At 43.9% G+C, this 19,193-nt stretch overlaps 1 protein-coding gene across 6 annotated transcripts in view; it reads left to right on the top strand.

Annotated features, from left to right (window-relative positions):
- Positions 1-14,985, top strand: part of SBF1 (SET binding factor 1) — a 186,186-nt gene extending 171,201 nt beyond the window's left edge. For all 6 annotated transcript variants that reach the window (XM_030217005.1, XM_030217006.1, XM_030217002.1 and 3 more), the window contains 5 exons: positions 4,083-4,190; positions 4,861-5,072; positions 5,214-5,301; positions 7,588-7,719; positions 12,562-14,985. In XM_030217005.1, coding sequence (XP_030072865.1) covers positions 4,083-4,190; positions 4,861-5,072; positions 5,214-5,301; positions 7,588-7,719; positions 12,562-12,660 — 639 coding nt within the window. In that variant the 3' untranslated portion in view covers positions 12,661-14,985. The remainder of the gene's footprint in view (positions 1-4,082; positions 4,191-4,860; positions 5,073-5,213; positions 5,302-7,587; positions 7,720-12,561) is intronic.
- The last annotated feature ends 4,208 nt before the right edge of the window (positions 14,986-19,193 follow it).

The following is a 19,193-nucleotide window of genomic DNA, read 5'->3' as shown; positions in this document are numbered from 1 at the left end:
CTTTTTTTCTGGATTTTTTTTATCAGCTTCTAGAAGATGATGTTGGGTATTGGGAGTTAGGAGGATGGCCTTAAAATTAATATCATTTCTCTGGAAGAGGTAGTAAATAGCTGGTGTTAATGAGCAAATGTCCTGTCCTACGTTATTTTTAACAAGGTCCTATATCATTCATCCTTGTCTCGCTTTCTTTTATCTGAAACCCCTTTGAGCAATCCTTACAAAATTTGGGGTAGAAGAGCAGTATGCAAATGATACAGTGCATAAATTGGGAAGGCACATGTCTGAAAGAGATTTTAAGTTGGTTCCTGCGGATAAACACAAAACTAATTATAAAATTAAAATATTTTAAAATGGCACAGAGGAGCCATTAGAATGCTACACAAGTTTTGATAGGATGGAACTGTGCAATGACCCAAAATTATATGATCTAGGGGGCTAATTCTGGTTGAATCATTTAGCTTAGAGCCACAGGTACTGTCACGAAATGCCTAGCCACCTGCCTGGGGCTATCCTGTGACCACTTAGAGGGTCTATCCCCAGCACAGCTCAGGTCCACCTGCACCTGCCACTTGTGTTGTACACTAGCACCCTCCTATCACTGACTGGGTCCCAACTGCCTCTGGTCGAATCTCCCCCCCCCCCTCAAATTATCCCTGGTGATTCCTAGATTACTGGGGCCACACTCCCAGTGGTCCCACAGTCCTAGGAAGCACCCACAGACCCAACACACAAACCACCTGGATTCTTAGTCCAGACAAGCAGAGGCAATAAACTAAAAATGTTTGTCATAAAAAATAGAACAATGAACAGACAAGGTGCAATCAGCAAACAATAGCAGGTAACTGAAATATGGATCAATTATAACACTATCTAAACATTTGTTTACTATCTAAATAGTACCTGGGGAGTTCAGGACGTATAGCTGTTCACAGGTTATCAAATACAACTCTTCACAGGGCCTTAGCAAATAGATCTTTCTCTCTCTTCTCCATGGCTAAGACTGGAGAAAAAGCCAGTACATCCTAGCTGAATTTGAGATCCTGGGCCAATCAGAGCCCAGAGCAACATTTTTAAAAAGTAGCTGGCCACATCACTGCAGGTTAACTTCTCTGTGTTAAATTAAAGAAGGAACAGTCATTTCTCTGTAACAGCTTTAAACATAAACATGCATCACCTGCTGGCCAAACTAGAGAAATACACTTCATGAAATATTCTTGTAATTCATATGCTGGAAAATTCACCATTTCGCCACAGGTACTATCTCTGGCACAGAAGAGTTGTTAAAAATTGAGTTTAGTCTGGAGTTTTCAGAAATATAAAGACTGAAAAGCATTGTGTTCCGTGGCCCTCTTTCTGATATGCATTTAGATTAATTATTGCAACGGTTTACTGATAGGATTGTTAACTAAACTGCTGCAAAAAGTGCAATTATTGCAGAATATAGCAGCAAAGTTCATTTTTGGATTGTCACACAGGGAGCCAAACCAATATTTTAAAATACTGGCTACTAATATCAGTGCATAGGAATATAAATTAACGCTAACATTTTGGGTTGCCAGGGAGGTCCAAGTCAATCTACTTGGCTAGCAGAATGAACTGGTACTGTTGGAAAAGATGAGAAGTTAATTGGAGAGGCATTGCGACAGGTACCAACCTTAGAGGAAATACAGAGGAACAGAACGTTCTGTTCTTAACACCTATATAGTGGAACAGTATGCCAAAATATTTAAGAGTGGAACTCATATGAGATTAGGAACAAAGTTGAAAATAATTATTTTCACATTATATAATTTGTTGTCTTCACTCATGTTTTCCTGTTGATCACATTTGTGCACGACGCTTCTTGGTGAATCACAAAATACAGTAGATCAGCTTGGTCACAGGTTTTTGACCTTTTGCTGCAAACCTGTGTTGCTAGCCAATTTTGCTGGGATACCATCAGTCGGTACCCCATAATAACTCTTCCATGGCAAATTAAACTATCAAATAACAAAGAGAGATCCACTTGTTTCAGAAAGGCTTCTCGCACCAAGGAGCTCCTGTAACACGCCATTCATCATCAGTGCCAGGTTTAAATAAATCAAGAGAAGCTGAGTAATATTAATGCTGTCTGCGCTTTCATCACAAGCAATCAAATAAACGTCAAAACTGCCTCTGTTTTCCATGTCTTCAGTCCTTGAGATTGTCATTCTGAAGCACTCCTTTCTTTTCAGGAAAGACCGTGTCTACTGTTTGGCAGACACACAGTTTTATGAAGTAACCAGCAAAGAAAAACTTTCCATGTTCAGTCGGGAGTGAAACTTCATTGATCCTGTTTAGTTTTCCTGGGCCCCATTCCTTTGCTGTGCACAGAAACTGGGCTCCAGCTCTTTTTGCAGCATTCCTGTTCTAGTATGATCCTTATACAGTTTGTGCTTTGTTTTCATCGCTGACACAGTTTCATAGGATATTACACAAGCAATGTTCCCTCAGTTTCATGACAAAAATATTCATGCACCCATCTGTCTTAGACGCAATAACACTCAACTTTTTTGTGTGTTTGTGCTGTTGTGGTACCTTGCAAGAGAAAATCATGGTCTTTCTAGAATAAAGAAAGTCAGATGTCCAGTTCATACCTGTTGCAAATGCCTCAGCAGTTGGGTGATCCTGAAGCTAGTCACTAGAGTGGGCAGCCCAAGCCTGTTAATGGGATTGATTGAAAGAAAAAAAAAATACAACACGTGCCTATGATCCTTTGTCTGGTTTCATGCTCCTCTCCCATCTGCTTCAGTCATCCCATCCTCTCACGTGGCATTAATTATAGTCCACTGCCCAGCTTGAATTTTATCACATAATGCAGCCTGCTGACACTTAATGCTGATAGATATACTATTCCCTATGGCCACCCCAGCTGTCTGCTGCCACATTGAGCCAAGATAAGGCAGGAGTGTGCTAGTCACTCTGCTGCCAAAGTTCGTCTAAGCATGGAATGTCCATCTTTTGTAACGTACTGGTATTCATATTCCATTAACCCATTTATTGCTGCTAGATTATACAGTTAACCAAACACGTTTTTACTTTGAAACTGTTAGAAACAAATAGTGGGGTATAGCAATATCAGTTTTAACATACTAAGAAAAATAATGGTGTTACTGAACATTGCATTATTGCAATGTCAGTAAGATCCAGGGCTTTTTTTGAGGGGGTACTGAGTACCGGCACCTTTTCCATTTTCTGCTAAAATTGACGCATGGTCCCCAAGTTTTAATGAAAGAGCTCAGGCTCTACACACCAATTCTGCCTTGTCTTAAATTCTGACACTGGTTGCAGGGGGCCTGGCCATTGTGGAGTGGATCACTCAGTGATCACCCCACCCCTGAAGGGTGTGGCCTGGCATTTGAGTACCGACACCTTTTTCGCTAGAAAAAAACGCATGGGTAAGATCTGTACTGCAAAATCTCTGCAGCTGTGTTATTGTCCTAAAATTTCTGCTAGTAAGAGGTATTTTGTTTTTAGAGTGATTGGCATTCATGCTAAATGTTCGAAGCTTAGCGGAGATTGGGTGGCAGAGCTGGTGGGGGGAGGTGGGGCTGGTGGTTGGGAGGCGGGGCTAGTGCTGGGCAAGACTTCTACGGTCTGTGCCCTGAAAATGGCAGATACAAATCAAGGTAAGGTGTACACAAAAAGTAGCACATATGAGTTTATCTTGTTGGGCAGACTGGATGGACCGTGCAGGTCTTTTTCTGCCGTCATCTACTATGTTACTATGATCCCATTTCCTCTGTTTTATTTTGCCCCTGTGAGGTCTCAGCATGTCTGCGTTGCCTGGTTCAGAGAGGTTTGTGCAATACAGATTTTAACAGGAGAGGCTCTTGGCTCTCCATAATGGCTTGTGGATCTTCTTCATCTCCATTTACTGATAGAAAGAGGAAAGCCCAATGAGTCAGAATGTCACATGAAGTTCTTGCTATAAAATCCCTTTTGCCAGTACTGGTATATAAATTTGACCACCTGAGACTTAAAAAGCTTTAATAGGGATTGTGAATAATAATCATAACATATTTACTCTCTAATCAAATTATGATTTTGTATTTGCATAATAGGAATTGCAGAACTTAGAAATGGAGTTGGGTCATGTTCCAGACCGGTGGAAGGATGTGTGGGACAAGATCAAGGCTATACAGCGTACGGAGTCAAAACAGGAGAGCAGGGTATGTACGTTTCTAACTATTTCTATACCTAGAAAGAACAGCAAGGAAAAGGACTGGGGGGGGGGTTAAAAGGGGGGGGGGGGGAAGGGATTAACGATGTAACGGTACGATATAAGTGGTTAAAGAACGCATAGAGATTTATAACGGTAGCTTTATTGGTTGTATTTGAGAAAAGAAATGTTATTGTTGAATCTGTTGAGTACTTTGTACTGTTATTAGAATATTAAATAAAACATTTAAATTAAAAAAAAGAAAGAACAGCAAGGGACAGTCTCATAACATAAAAATCAATCAATCAAATAAGTATACATTGTATTTAAAAAGATGGCAGCATATAAAGAACTGGCCCTTCTAGTCTGCCCAGTTATTCCAGTCCACAGTGCTAAGTGTGTTTACAAATTATGTGATCCATCCCAGTAACAGTCTCTTAAATTCAGACATGACAGCTGGACACATTCTAAGTAGCCCTGAGTGGAACATTGCACTTCCCTTTCCCTCCACCATATTACAGAATAGGGTAAGCCTAGGTAGCAGCATTTGAAGCCACATACTCAACTCCCACTCACATCATAGGTATAGGCAGAGAGGGTCACTATTTGGAAGTGACTATAATCAGTGTGCTTTGACCGAAAACTGACTTGTTCTGTCCTTATTACTGCCTGTCCTGCAGATATCTACTTCTCTGCTTTTATCGTCCAACATGTCCCACCACCGACGCTCTTTGGGGGTCTATCTGCAGGAGAGTGGTGTGGGCTCCACCCTTAACCTCAGCCTGGATAGTGACAATAGTACAAGCTCAACCCCAGCCAGTGGAAAGCTGGGAGGTAGGAAGAGCACCAGCACCCTCTACAATCAGTTCCAGATGTCAGAGAGTGAGAACAGGTGAGAAGGCCGACTGCTGTGACACTAATCCCTATGACATGAGTGCTACGCAGCATACGTGTGTATACTGTCGGACTGATACTGATATCTCATAATGTGGAAGGTACTGAGAATGTTGTAACCACTAAAAATTCTTGCTAGGTCATACGAAGGAACATTGTACAAGAAGGGAGCCTTCATGAAGCCATGGAAACCTCGCTGGTTTGTCCTTGATAAGACCAAACATCAGGTGAGTTTAAACTGAAGATACTGGAGAGGTTTGTGATTTCATGTTGGGACTGCTCATATCTTTCCTGAAAACCCAGTGATGATATGGGCGTTTTATATCTAAAGAAATAGGGAGAGTGAATCTTTGTTTTTGACTGTCTATCCAGAGGAAATGGCTGCTCTTCTGATTCTTGGCCACACTGTCACGTTGGCTTTGGCGTAAAGTAGAATGATGAGGAACCTTTACAAATACTGAACTGGGTAGTAAGTTAATGTCCCTGGCTGCAACTTGATTTCAGAAAATCTCTGCCCATGAGTTCCTAATACTAGTGAAGCATTTTGAATCGGATTTCATACTATGGACAGTAGAGGGAGCTTGAATGAGACAAATCTTGTTTTCGTTGATTTGTATGACTGGGGAATTGGATTAAGGCTGGTGCTGGATGTGGTATACTTGCATTTCAGCAAAGCCTTTGATACTGTCCTGCTTAGGAGGCTCATAAATAGAGCAATCTAGGAATGGGATCTGAGGAGGAAAATAGAGTTAGAAACTGCTGGTAGGATAAACAGCAAAGTAAGGTGGCAAAAGGGGCGCTGGGGCCAGTTCTGTTCGATGTCTTTGTGACTGACACTGCAGAGGGGCGAGAAGTTTTTGCCTTTATAAAGAATGCCAAGATTTGCAATGGTAGACATGCCTGAAGGAGGAAAGGGAATGAGAATTGGAATTTGAGGAGCGGTTATCTGCATTTGGGATGCAGAAATCCAAGGAAGTGCACTGTGGTATGTAATACTGAGGCCCACAAAACAGGAAAAAGTTGTTAGGGCTGATTTATTGTATACAAAGATTTTCAGGTAGTGAAAAAATGTGACAAAACAGAGCTAGAGGACGTTAGGTTGTGTAACTAGTAGAATGATGAGGTAATTATGTTGTTGGTGAAGAGACTTCATCTGGAGTATTGTGTTCAGGTCTGGAGTCTGTATGTCTGGAAGGATATAAACAGAATAAATGTGCTCCAGAGAGGGCTATCAAACAGCTCATAATACAGGACAGAGTTATCTGAGAAAGTAATAACAATACACAAGAAGTAAACCATTTTCAGTAGAAAGGAAGCTCTAGAAGGCGACCATGATCTGAGCCCTCAGACATTTTGTTTTATTTGTGTGTGTGTGTGTGTGTGTGTGTGTGAAGGAAATGGTAAATTGCATGAAAATGGTAGCAGATTAAGAAAACATAAGAAAAGCAGAGAGGATCCTTAGTTGCAGAAAAGTGAAGAAAGAGCAGAAGCATGATGTAGGTGCCCTGCTCAAACAATTCAGCAGTTGTGATTGCTAGAGTGAATAGCAAAGTGGGGAATATGAAATTCTAGAAGTTATAGCTGAAAAGGCCGTGATCATAGAATTTAACTAGCAGCCGGGGTTTGCCTGGCAGGCCACAAGCAGTAATGACTAAAAGTCCTAGTAGACGTGCAGACCATTGCTTAGCTGAGTCTGGCAGGCTGTGTGATCCCCCTGTCAACTGGGGAGATGCGGAGGGCTGGTGATGGTGTGATGCTTTTTGGAGACTTGGGAGGTTGGATGGTTTTGGTAGCTATTTAGATTATTACAAGCCTTGTGTTGAGACCTGGAAAAGGAGGGGTGCTGGTTGTGAGCTAAACTAGATAGAGAAACGTAGAAAGATGAAGGCAGACCATGTGGCCTATCCATGCCATTTACTATCTCTTCCTCTGATCACGTACGTAAGAGACTAGAGGGCAAGAAATACTGTCTTGAATAAGGAGGAATATCTTACCAGTGCTCACACTGTAGCTGGGATATTGCCTTGCTAGTGCAAACGAGAATAACTTGGCAGACTGGTTGGGATGCTTGGCCTCTCTTTGCTCTAAAGCAGGCAGTTGAGCGATTACTTCAGTTCTTCTAAATCTTTGTGGATAAATCTTTCTCCCTGTGCTTCTAATCCTACTCTTCCTAAATCTGAAGGGTGCAGGTAGTTGTCTTGCCTTATTTTAACCACCGTAATCGATAATGTGCAATAGCTCTCAATCCAGTCCTCAGTACACATCCAGCCCGAGTTTCATGATATTCACAATGTGTGTATATGAAAGATTTGCATGCAGTGAAGGCAGTACATGCAGGCATCTCATCTCATGCATATTTATTGTGGCTATCCTGAAAAACCCATCTGGCTGGGTGTGCTCTGTGGACTGGGTTAAGAACCACTGTTGTAATATTTGCTCTTTGCAACTGGACCTTTACTACTTGCCGGTGCCCTGATACATATTATCATCATTTCTGGTCTTGTTTCTTTCAGCTGAGATACTATGATAGCAGGATGGACACTGAGTGTAAGGGGGTCATTGACCTTGCTGAGGTGGAATCCATCACCACAGGGACTCCTACCATGGGAGCTCCCAAAACTGTAGAGGAAAAAGCCTTCTTTGATGTAAGTGTATCTCTTCTTTATCAGAAAAACCCCTAACTAGAGTCACCAAGGCACGGACAAATGACAGAAAAAACACTTCCTGCTCTGCGCTTGCATCTCTTCTCCCCTAGCCTGTACTGTACAAGGAATGAGGCCAACAAGAATGAGGAGATTGAGGGAATGAATAGGGTACAACTGCAGGAAGGAGGATGGCAATGGGCCCAAAGGGGAAGGGATTTGGTGGGAGATGGGAAGACAGAACAAGCAGGGAGAGGAATGGAGCAGGCTGCAAGGTAGAGGAGGGAACAGGATGAGAAAGGAAGGAAAAAATAGGATACCATGACTGAGTTTTGTATCTATTAAAATTGGCTACGTGTCATGATATTTCCTTTTTTCTTCAAACTCACTTGATATAGTGATATATCCTGTGAAGTAGCCTAACATTTTGTCTGATGCTTGAGATTTTACTAGTATTTATTAGAAGTGTGACCTGTTCTTAACCAATCAGAAAGCAGGATTTCCCTACTCATTTTGTAACAAAAACTATGAATTCCATAGAGGCATATTTTCAAAGCACTTAGCCTTCCAAAGTTCCATAGAAACCTATGGAAGTTTGGAAGGCTAAGTGCTTTGAAAATATGCCTCTGTGTCCCTCTAGATTGGCACACTCTGACCAGCAGATGGAGACAGAGAACAAACTGAGCATGAAGTGAGCCTATAACTGAGTTGTGCAGTCCTCAGGAAACCAGTCTGTTCTGTGTCTTAGCGAATGGAGGAGTGGTAAGCCTGTGCAGTCGTTACTTGTGGGCCCTGGGATTTCAGTTTTGTGTTCTTCTCTTTGGTCTGGCAACAGCGCCCCGTACCTTTTCCAAGGTGATGATGGTAGTGGCAGCTGCTCTGCACAAAGAGGGCATTTTGGTGTATCCGAGCAAAGTCTTAGCGGGCTACAGCCTGGGTGGTGCACATGCTCCAGTCCTTGGGCTGGGTAGTCAATCCAGACAAGTCATCTTCAGCCATCCCAGACCTTGGAGTATTTGGGAGTTCGTTTCGATACCAGCGCAGGCGGAGTTTTTCTGCTGGAGGCCAGGATTTGCAAACTCCAGTCACAGGTCTGGTCTCTTTTTGGACTCCCAGTGCCCGAGGGCCAAAGATTACTTGCAAGTTCTCGGCTCCATGGCAGACTTGTTTGAGGTGGCACAGTGAGCCAGGGCTCACATGCGGCCCTTGGAGTGGACACTTCTATCCCATTGGTCTCCCCAGTTGCACTCCCTGGAGGATTGCCTCCCTCTGTGAGGGCTGGTGAGATGCAGTCTGCATTGGTGGATGGTGTTGAGTCATCTTTCAGGAGGCATGAATCTAGATTCCCCACAGTGGACTGTGTTGATGACGGATGCTGGCCTATCAGGCTGGTGGGGGGGGGGGGGGCATTGGGAAGAGTGGCTCAAGGGGAGTGATCTCCTCTAGAGGTGAGTTTGTTGATAAATGTGTTGAAACTGAGAGCGATCTGGCTGGCCCTCTTAGCCTTTGAAGCCTTCTGGTCGGAACAGTGGTGCGAATCATTTGCAACAATGCCACGGCAGTCGCCTACGTCAGTCATCACAGAGGCACGAAGAGCTGGTCCGTGGCAGAAGAAGCGACTCTTCAAGTTCATCTGATAGGTCTCTCCACAATTCATGTCACCTGGGTGGATAACGTGCAAGTGGACATTCTCAGTCAACATCTCGTGGACCCAGGAAAATGGAAGCTCAGTCCAGAGGCCTTCTCTCAGATAGTGGACCGCTGGGGCCTCCCTGTCATGGACCTCATGGCATCCACCATCAACACTTGGGTTCCTCACTTCTTCAGCCGGCAGAAGGATGGACTCGATGCACTGGTACAGCCTTGGCCCAGCATCGGCCTGCTTTATGTCCCTCCCCCCCCCCCCCCCCCCCCCCCGGCCCTTGTTAGACAGAGTTCTGCTTCAAATTCAATGTCATGCCAGCCAGGTGGTTTTGGTGGTGCCGGATTGGCTACGCAGGCCGTGGTATGGAGACCTCATTCAGCTTCTCGTGATGCAGCCTTTTTGATTTCCACCAGTGACAATTCTGTCTCGTGGTCTGGTTCTCATGTCAGATCCAACTCTGTTCTTGCTTACGGCTTGGCTCTTGAGAGGGTGTCCTTGTTGAAGAAAGAGTTTTCTGTGTCAGTGGTTGCCATTATGCTTTGTTTGAAGAAGCATTCAGCTTCTCTCGCCTATCTTCACGTCTGGCACGTGTTTGAAAACTAGTGTGGGAACCATTCCGTTGTGCCACTGCGGTTCCCCAGATTCTTGATTTCTTACAGGCTGGCCTAGATAAAGGTTTCATTTTGTCATTCTTGAGGGTGCAGCTGGTGACTGTGGCCTGCTTTTGGGGCCTGATTCAGGGGCATCCTTTGGGTTCCCTTCCTGATGTGATTCTTTTGTTTCGGGGCGTACTTCTTATTCGTCCTCTGGTTCATAGCCCTGTTCCGCCTTGGGATCTTAACCTGGTATTGTCTGCCCTTGTAGAGCCGCCTTTTGAGTCCTTGGGGTCCTGTATGCTGAAGGATTTGACGTTGAAGACTGTGCTGCTTATGGCCTTGGCTTCGGTTTGTGTGTTTCCAAGTTGCAGGCTCTGTCCTGTAAGGGAGCCTTTCAGGTTTTTTTTCGGGAGAAAGTGGTTCTCGAGGCGGTTCCTTCCTTTCTGCTAAGGTGGTTTCTCCGTTTCATGTCAATCAGCAGGTTTCCCTGCCTGTCTTGGGGGACAGATGTGGCTTGGAAAAGCAGAAGCGCTTGCACTGTTTGGATGTCCGCAGAGCCCTCCATTGCTATTTGAGGGTGACTCACGAATTTTGCCATTTGGATCAACTGTTTTGTTGAGGGGTTCACAAAAGGGCAAGGTGGCATCCAAGACCACAATTGCCCGTTGGGTAGGGAGGCAGTGGCCTCAGCCTGTTTCCTTCGGAAACAGCCTATTCCCTCCTCCTTGAAGGCCCATTCTACTCAGGCTTTGGCGGCTTTGTGGGCGGAACATTCATTGGTTTCTCTGATGAAAATTTGGAAGGCTTCAGCCTGACTTTCTCTTCATTCCTTTACATGCCAGTATTGCCTCAATGTGTTTGCTCGTCAGGATGTGCGGTTTGAATCCAGGGTGCTGACAATGGGGCTCCGTGGGTCCCACCCATGATGGTCACTGCTCAAGTATTTCCCATCTGTGCCAGTCTAGAGGGACTCTATGGAAGGAGAGTTAGATCTTACCTGTTAATTGGCTTTCCTTTAGTCCCTCTAGAATGGCACAGATCCCTCCCAGCGGACGGTAGTTTCGGGGTTCTTGCTGGTGCTCTCCTGAAGGGTTTTGTCGGTTCTTTTTCGGGGCTGTACAAAAAAAAAATACAGTTACAGGGGAGTGCCGGGATTCAGCCACGTACCAGCCTTCTTGCTGGTGGTCGGGGCTAGTGTTCCTTCTATTTGGCAGCAGCAGTTTAGGTGATCAAGGTGGCAAAGTTGGATGGAAAACAAGCATGAGGATGTTATAATGCCGTTATATCGCTCCATGGTGCAACCGCACCTGGAGTATTGTGTTCAGTTCTGGTCGCCTCATCTCAAAAAAGATATAAAGGAATTGGAGAAGGTGCAGAGAAGGGAGACGAAAATGATAAAAGAGATGGGACGACTACCTTATGAGGAGAGGTTAAGAAGGCTAGGACTCTTTAGCCTGGAGAAAAGGCGGCTGAGGGGTGATATGATAGAGGTGTACAAAATAATGAGTGGGGTAGAGCAGACAGATGTGAAGCGTTTGTTTGCGCTTTCTAACAATAATAGAACCAGGGGACACAAGATGAAATTAGAATGTGGTAGGTTTAAAACAAATTGGAGAAAGTTTTTCTTTACTCAGCGCGTGGTTAGACTCTGGAACTCATTGCCGGAGAAGGTAGTGACGGCAGCTGGCCTTGCTGAGTTTAAAGGGGGTCTGGACAGATTCCTGAAGGAAAAGTCCATTGATCATTATTAAATTTTGGGGTTTTGCCAGGTTCTTGGGGCCTGGATTGGACGCTGTCGGAGACGGAGTTATGGGCTTGATGGACCTTTGGTCTTTTCCCAGCATGGCAGTGCTTATGTACTTATGTAGTGTTTTCTCTTTGTTGTTTAGACCTGTGGGTCATCTTCTTTGCTAGGTGTAGACTGGTTTCCCGAGGACTGCACAGCCCACTTACAGCTCAGTTTGTTCTCAGTCTCCATCTGCTGGTCGGAGTGCATAACCAATCTGTGCCAGTCTAGAGGGACTAAAGGAAAGCCAATGAGCAGGTAAGATCTAATTGCTCCTTGCTATAAAGTTGGCATCTTACTCTTCTATATGACCTAATGAATCGGCTCACCATTGGTCAAACCTCTGGTAACAGGGTATCGCTGCTTCTCTCATATGGCTTCCCAGTCTCAGACATGCAATATCTCAGCAACCTACAATCTGTCCTGACTTTAATGCTGAGAATAACCCTAGGATGGTGTGTGAGATTCAATCTTGAGCCTTGCAGAGATCCAAATCTTTCACTTTGGTGCACAGTAGTTTCTAAATGAATAATGCATTTTGGTTTCTTTTAAGTGCCAAACTATGGGTCTGTATGTAGTAACTTTGACCTCCAGGATAAGATACGCTCACTAATGCCTGGTGAATTATTGCTTTAGCTCTCAACTGATACTATGAGGCATTAACTGCCAGGAAATGCTCTCCCTATCCCTCAGTTAATGTAAAATGTGGGAAGGAGGGATTGCTTAGTGGTTCTTGTCCCTGTTCCACGTTTCCCTCATGCTTGCATTGAGGTTCTGGTTTTCCTGTACTCTTAATTATCTTGTTTCTCTCTGCACAGCTGAAGACGACAAAGCGAGTTTACAACTTTTGTGCCCAAGATGTGCTGCATGCTCAGCAGTGGATTGACAGGATCCAAGGCTGCCTGTCAGATGCATGATTTTTTGCACCTGCTGAAGGTCTGCCAATTGTTTCCCTAGGAGCATGGGGAAAGTGGACACCCCATTTCTCTCCAATGACATATAGCAAGAGTCAGCAGTGAAATGTTTGGGATCACCAGTTATCGTAATTTCATGAATGCTGATGTTGGAGACTGATGCAGCAGGAGGAAGAGCATGGATCTTCTGTGATGGGATAATTTAGCACCTATCTGTTACACTGTAGAAGTCTCGGAGGCTGGTGGATTTCAGTACTGGCCCACTAGATGGTCTGAAGTTTCTGTAATCTGCCTCCCCCACCCCTTGCTCATGTCCTGGGACTGTTTTCTTCCCTGTGAGTCATAACTTGCAAGATCTGTCCTCCCATGCCTATACGTCAGTTCTGTGGCTCTGGGCCTTCTTCCCCACTGCAAAGGCTGAAGGTGGGATCAACATTCAGTATCAGCCTAGCTGGGGAAGACAAGAAGATTTTAGAAAGGTGCTTCCATTGTTAGGAATGCAGTACTCTGTTTGAAACCACTGTGGGTGCAGCTTAAGCTGCCTGCCCTTACCCCAACACCCTAAGTCACTTTGTCAACATTGGCCCCTGGAGTACCTCCCCTATCTGCTGACATTTAGCCTGTTGTCATCGGCGGTAGAGGAGGGTTGCCGTTGAACATCCCTGCTGTCATGATTTATGGTGAAACACGTATGTGATAAGAACTTCGGGGAAGAAGTCGAGGGTGTGAACAAGTACCATCATGTGCTCTACATTAACTTATGTGAGAATGAGAAGTTTATTTTTGAGATTTATTATTTGTATGAGCTGTGAGAGACACTCACAGACCTTATAGAAGGGACCGTCTTGTTTAACTATTGCAGTCTAACCTTGTTTACAATATGCAGCCGGGGTGGCTACCAGCAGCCATGATCAGTGGGGTGGGGGTGGGGGGAATCCCCTTCTACTCCTTGCCCCAGATCACTGCAGCAGCACCACCACAGCTGGACCAGGCCATCCCCGTGGGGCTGGGGAGGGATAGCTTCCCTTTTGGTGATAGTGCTTGGTAGGACTAAATGAGCATGTATAGAGCTATCACTTTATTCCCCTCCCTTGGGAGGTTCTCTAAGTGCTGCCCTTGCAGTCCCAGTTGTTGTGTTCTGTCGTAGGTCTACCCCGGCTGTTGGGGGGAGGGGAGGGGAATTCTGTTAGCAGTATTGCTGTTCTGTGGAGCTCATAAGTCTATTTTTTATATAAACTTGTATATACTGTAATTGTGTAGCACTGGGGGGGGGGAGGGGAATGAAATATCAATAGGAATTGCATTTGAAGGATGTTTGGAGGCAGTACTAGGACTGGAGAGGCACAGCAGGGGTTCTAGAGGGAGGTTAAGCACTGCTGGGGCAGCGAGTATTGGCCACCAGTCCCCTTACTCTCCATATAAACGGAAAGAGGTGTGCGGTGGCTTCTGCACTCGGGGCACAAATTGAGCAGTCTTCGTGGTGGTCTCATGGGGCTTGGCAGTACTTGTTTAAAATATTAGTTTCCATTGAAACCCTTTCTTGCCAGTGAAATGTGACAGGAGCATTGTTTACGGGCCCAAGTAATGAAAACATCCCCCATGAAGGCACACTGCTAACTCCTGGTGTATTCTGACAGTATTGTAAAAGCTGTGACGATCAATTCCCTGCAGTATGGAATCACCTATGAAAGGCTTGCAGAAGAGGAGGTTGCATATGATCCGAGTACTATGTACCTCTCAAAATACTGTTATAGGAGCATCAAAAATGCCTGTGAAGTGATAGAAAGGAAAGCACACTTGACCTGTCTGCTTGCAGAACTCAACAGGCCCTGCATCTGGGGTTGCATTTCTTGTTTCAGGGGAACCTAGAAAAGGAGTGTGGAAGACTGGGGGTGGGGGGGGGGGTTCACACACTAAGCCTCTCGTGTCATAGAAACACTCCCAGTCCCTCTTAGCACAACTACTGTTACATAATGTTAATTGAATAATTGCATTGGTCAGTGCAACGAGTCTTTAACTCGGGGGAAGGGCATGCCAGACATGTATTTCTCTCCAACTTCATAGGAGTATTGTGGGGAAGAACCTTGTTTATGGTGTAAAAACACAAGTATTTGTCTAGTACTTTTTCAGTCAGTAGAAGACCTCCTTTTCTTCAACAGCAACAGCCCTGTGCGTTTTGTCATTTGATCCAGTGATTCCAAAGATATGTCGGGTGCATTATCTTCCAGTGCGCACTCTGCTTTCCACTCCAGAGAAACTTCATGTCGGCCTAGACATATCCCTTGCACATACACTTTATAAGTTACACTTGAGAGAGATCACACAGCCAAAAAAATGGAGCTCTTTCCTTGTCCCTTAACCCAGAAACGGTAATCTAACGGCAGGGAGGGTAGAAGATGAGAAGTTGCTCCTCTCCCAAATCTCGCCAGTGTACGCAGACTGTTGTCTGATGTGTACATGGAGCCCGGTTTGGGTGCAGCTGTCTTGTTCGCAGTTTCTGCAAACATGGTCCTGGACTCTTGGGCTGGAATGTGTCAAAGCTTTCCCTCATGTCAGATTTTGAGGGGAGGCTCCCCTTCCTTCTATTGGACTGTGAATTTTGCACCTCTCTATTACAGAATGTCATGGCAGCTGTTTGAATTGTGACCTCTGCCCCATGTTGCCATGACAACTGTGACCTGTATTAACGTTCTACTGTCTTGTTTTTAAAGAGCTAAATATTTTATTTCGGTATAAAATGCTTTGTACATAATCCTAATTACCTGGGTTTTTGTCCCTATGTATAATAATTATAAGAGGATCCCTTTGCTGTGGCCATTGTTGATGTAATATGGAAGGTGGTTTTTTTTTTTTTTTTTTTAACTTACCCAAACAATTGTAGATTCTTGAAGTTCTTGTACATTGTGTCAAATATACAAGTCATTGTCTTGTGCCTAGAGATTAAAAAAACAAAACACAAATTATATAAAGAGAAATAACAAACTGGTGTTCATTAACAATAAAATTTGACAGCTGTAAATGTGAAGTGTATCTGTCACATCAGAAGTTGGGGTGAAGGAAAGCCTGTTCTTGTCCTTTCATTCTCCAAGTGATGACTGACAGTTTTGGTGTCTAGCAGTCTGAACTGTTCAGGCATAACTCAGCGGCTTGGGTTCCTCTATTACTGCATTGACAATCGGCTGTCCAGCCTGCCTGCTTCACATTCTGTGGTTCTGTTTTACTCTGCTTTCCATCTTTCTGGAAGGCAGGGTTTTCGATTTGGTCCATTTCTTCTGTTAGAAGTTTGCATGTTTAAAGTGTCATACTTGAATATTCAACAACTAGTTTTCAGGTTGCCATAATGAAATTATGAAACCCTAGTAGTTTTAATGGGAATGGAGCCAGATGCTCAAGCAATGGCCATCTCAAAATGGTAAGCTATTTAGGTTAGCAGAGTAGTTTTTGACCTGGGCCTTGAGTCTCACCCAACCAGTTGGGTTAAGAGCTACTGGATTAGTTCCAAGGTTTGTTGAGAGATGGGAAAGGAAGGTGCTGGGTATGAACTAAGGTGTTTTCATAAATTCCCTACTTTTCTCTGTCTCCGTTTCTGTACAACTTATTTCTTCCAGCCTCTTATTTATCACTGTCCTCCAGGCCCTTGGAGTTTCCCAAATGTGTCCTAAGGACTCTATGCAACTTGATCTCATGAATATTTTTTGTGGATATACTGAAAACCTGACTCACTAGGAGGCATATTTTCAAAGCACTTATAGCCTTCCAAAGTTCCATGGGTGTAGGTGTAATGTCCTAAGACAGGTTTGGGAAGTCCTGCTTTAATCTAAAAAGGAGTGCTCCAGTGATTAGCCAGGGCATTTCAAAACCAGCCTACAGGGTATGCCCATTTATTGCATACATGACCGTTGTGGAGATCTAGTTTGCCAAGTCTTTGGCTTAAGTAGTGGTTCTCAAGCTGGTCCTAAGCACACATCCTGTCTATTAGGTTTTCAGGATATCTGCAAGAAATGTGCATAAGAGTTGCATACAATGGAGACAGTGCCTGCACTTAGCTCTTGCATAGTCATTGCAAATATCCTGAAAATCTAACAGGCCATGTGTGTCCTGAGAACTACGGTGTAACCCAGCTCTTTGCAAAACTGTAAAGTAATAGGCTGCATTAAGAAGATAAAGTTGAGGGAGCAGAATGTCAGACTTTTTCCATCTCTGACCCTTCCTTTCTTTCTTGCATCAACCTTGATCTGAGAAAAGGGTGAGGGATCTTGCTATAATATACCACACAGCCTTCTCAGTAGTACCTTGTACGATTTCTTAAATTGAAGAAACTCAATGCTTCTCCGAGATTAGAAGTAGTTGTTGGTTACTGTGCCACTGGTGTGTCAGGGACTACCTAAGCTGATGTTTTAGATGTTAAGTACTTTGACCAACACTGTACATAAGTTAAAATAAATGTGTATTTAAAAGTACAGTGAAGAACATATTTAAAAAAATTTACTTAAGTGAAAGTTAAAAATTTTGAGTAAAAAAAGTAAAAGTACCACAACTATAATGATTGCAACTCTTGTTAGTGTTTTTATCCCAACTTCTTCTTTTTGCTCTACAATTCAATCCACTTTGCTCTTAGTAAAACTGAATTTTTGAAAATGACTTGTCACTCATACAAAGTGCACTAGTGAGTTATTAATCTAACACAGCTAAAATGGTGGTCAACAACTGCACTAGCAGAAAGTGGATTGTTCAGTCTGATTTCAGATACCCCTTTACTCCTCCATGTCATTGGTAGGGGACCATCAAGCAACTAAAGGCACCCCCCACCACTTTTCTAAAGCCCCCCCCTCCCAGTTTTGGGGCACTATTTCTCTGCACTCTATTTCCAAACCATTCCCTGTAGGCTGGGCTTCCTCCCAGTCACTTCCCCCCCCCCCCGCCCCCCCCCCCCCCCCCCCCCCAGTGACTTACTCTTCAAGTAATTCCAACCTAACAGGTTATCACACTGATAATAACCAATTTCCTTGGCATCTTCACCAGACCAGCAGTTGCAGGTACAAAATACAGAAGTATGAGCTCTGCCCTATAATAGTATTGTGCAGCTTTACGTGTAGTATTTTTCTGTCTCCAGCAGATGGATTTCTACAGCCTCCAGGCTGTTTGGCTGACAACTTTTGGTTCAGTCGGTTAACTGGTTTTCAATTGAGCCAAGTGGTAGCTATTTGGCCTGTAGGTAGAGGAATTTAGTAGGGCTGTGTTTTGATTACAATTTTTTATTGTGATTAATTGCATGATTGAAAAGGACAATATCAGGAGTGAGCAGAGAAAATAACTTTGTCTTTTTTAACCATAAGAGCAACTTAAAAAAATGCAGTTTGATAGTGCAAAATTGAAATATTTTTTTCTTCCTTTGATTTGATCATTTTTTAAAAAGGGTTAGTCCTTCTCTGTCCCCCTGGTTCACCCTCACCCTCCTTCTGGAATTCTCACCTTGGTCTGCCTCTCCCTCATAACACACTTTGCTCTGCCTTGCCCACTCTTCCCTTGGCACACTTGCTCTCAGCAGGAGGAGAGAAGAGGTAGTGAACTGCTTCAGGTCAGGGCATAGCCACCTCCTCTGCCAGTTTATAGGTCCTACTTCTTGGATCCTTCCCCCTTATCAGAAGAGCAGTGGCTACTCTCAAGGAGGTTTGGTGACTGGAGACCACAAGATCACATCTGGCAGAATTAAGTGCACAAAGCTTGCTTCCATATTAGTTTGTCCAAACCAATAGCAAACGTGAGGCTTTATAAAACCACCTTAGTTTTGCATTTTCTCTGTTAGTAGGGGATCTGGTAGTTTGAGGGGTCTGTGAAGGGTGGGGGGGGGGGGGGAGGTTTATATTCAAACATAGGACATCACTGGATAGCTTAGAACTACGCTGTTGTTGATTACTTAAGGGGAATTATTCTTCCATTCTCTTTCATTATTCAAGTTGCAGACAGAAAAGCTATTTGGCCCTGTTTACTAAGCTGTGCTATAGGCACGCTAACCTTTTAGCACATGCTAACGATAAAGACACCCATTATATTCCTTTGGGGGTCTCTATCAGCTTGGCTTAGTAAACAGGGCCCTAAAAGAAAGTGAGATGTTTTGGTATTGGCAATACGGTTTTATGGATTTCAGTGCTGTTGCTATGTGCTCTGGTGATTCCAGTCCAGAAAAGCTAGTCCTTTCCTCCACTGGTCAGGTTGACTTTTTCCTGTTGAATTTGCAATTATTAAAAAAAAAAAAAAAATCACAAACTAATAATTAAAAATAGAGGTTTAGAAAAAAAAAAATGAATAACAAATCCCCCACGCATTCACTTGTTAACATACCAAGGTGCCCATATTGAGCCAGCATGGGCCAGAAGCTGAGTGGATTAAAAAAAAAAAAAAAAAATTAAACGACTTGGAGATGTGCAATAATGACTGTATGCACACACATGCACATGACAAGAGAGGAGAGGCAGCCCTCAGTAATTCCTTCCATAATCTTTCAGTACAGTAAACCAGAAATTAAGCTGATTTTT

Source organism: Microcaecilia unicolor, chromosome 10 (genome assembly GCF_901765095.1).
Source record: "Microcaecilia unicolor chromosome 10, aMicUni1.1, whole genome shotgun sequence".
NCBI lineage: Eukaryota > Metazoa > Chordata > Amphibia > Gymnophiona > Siphonopidae > Microcaecilia > Microcaecilia unicolor.
Note: the sequence above shows the minus strand (reverse complement) of the source record. Positions and strands in the feature narration are given on the sequence as shown.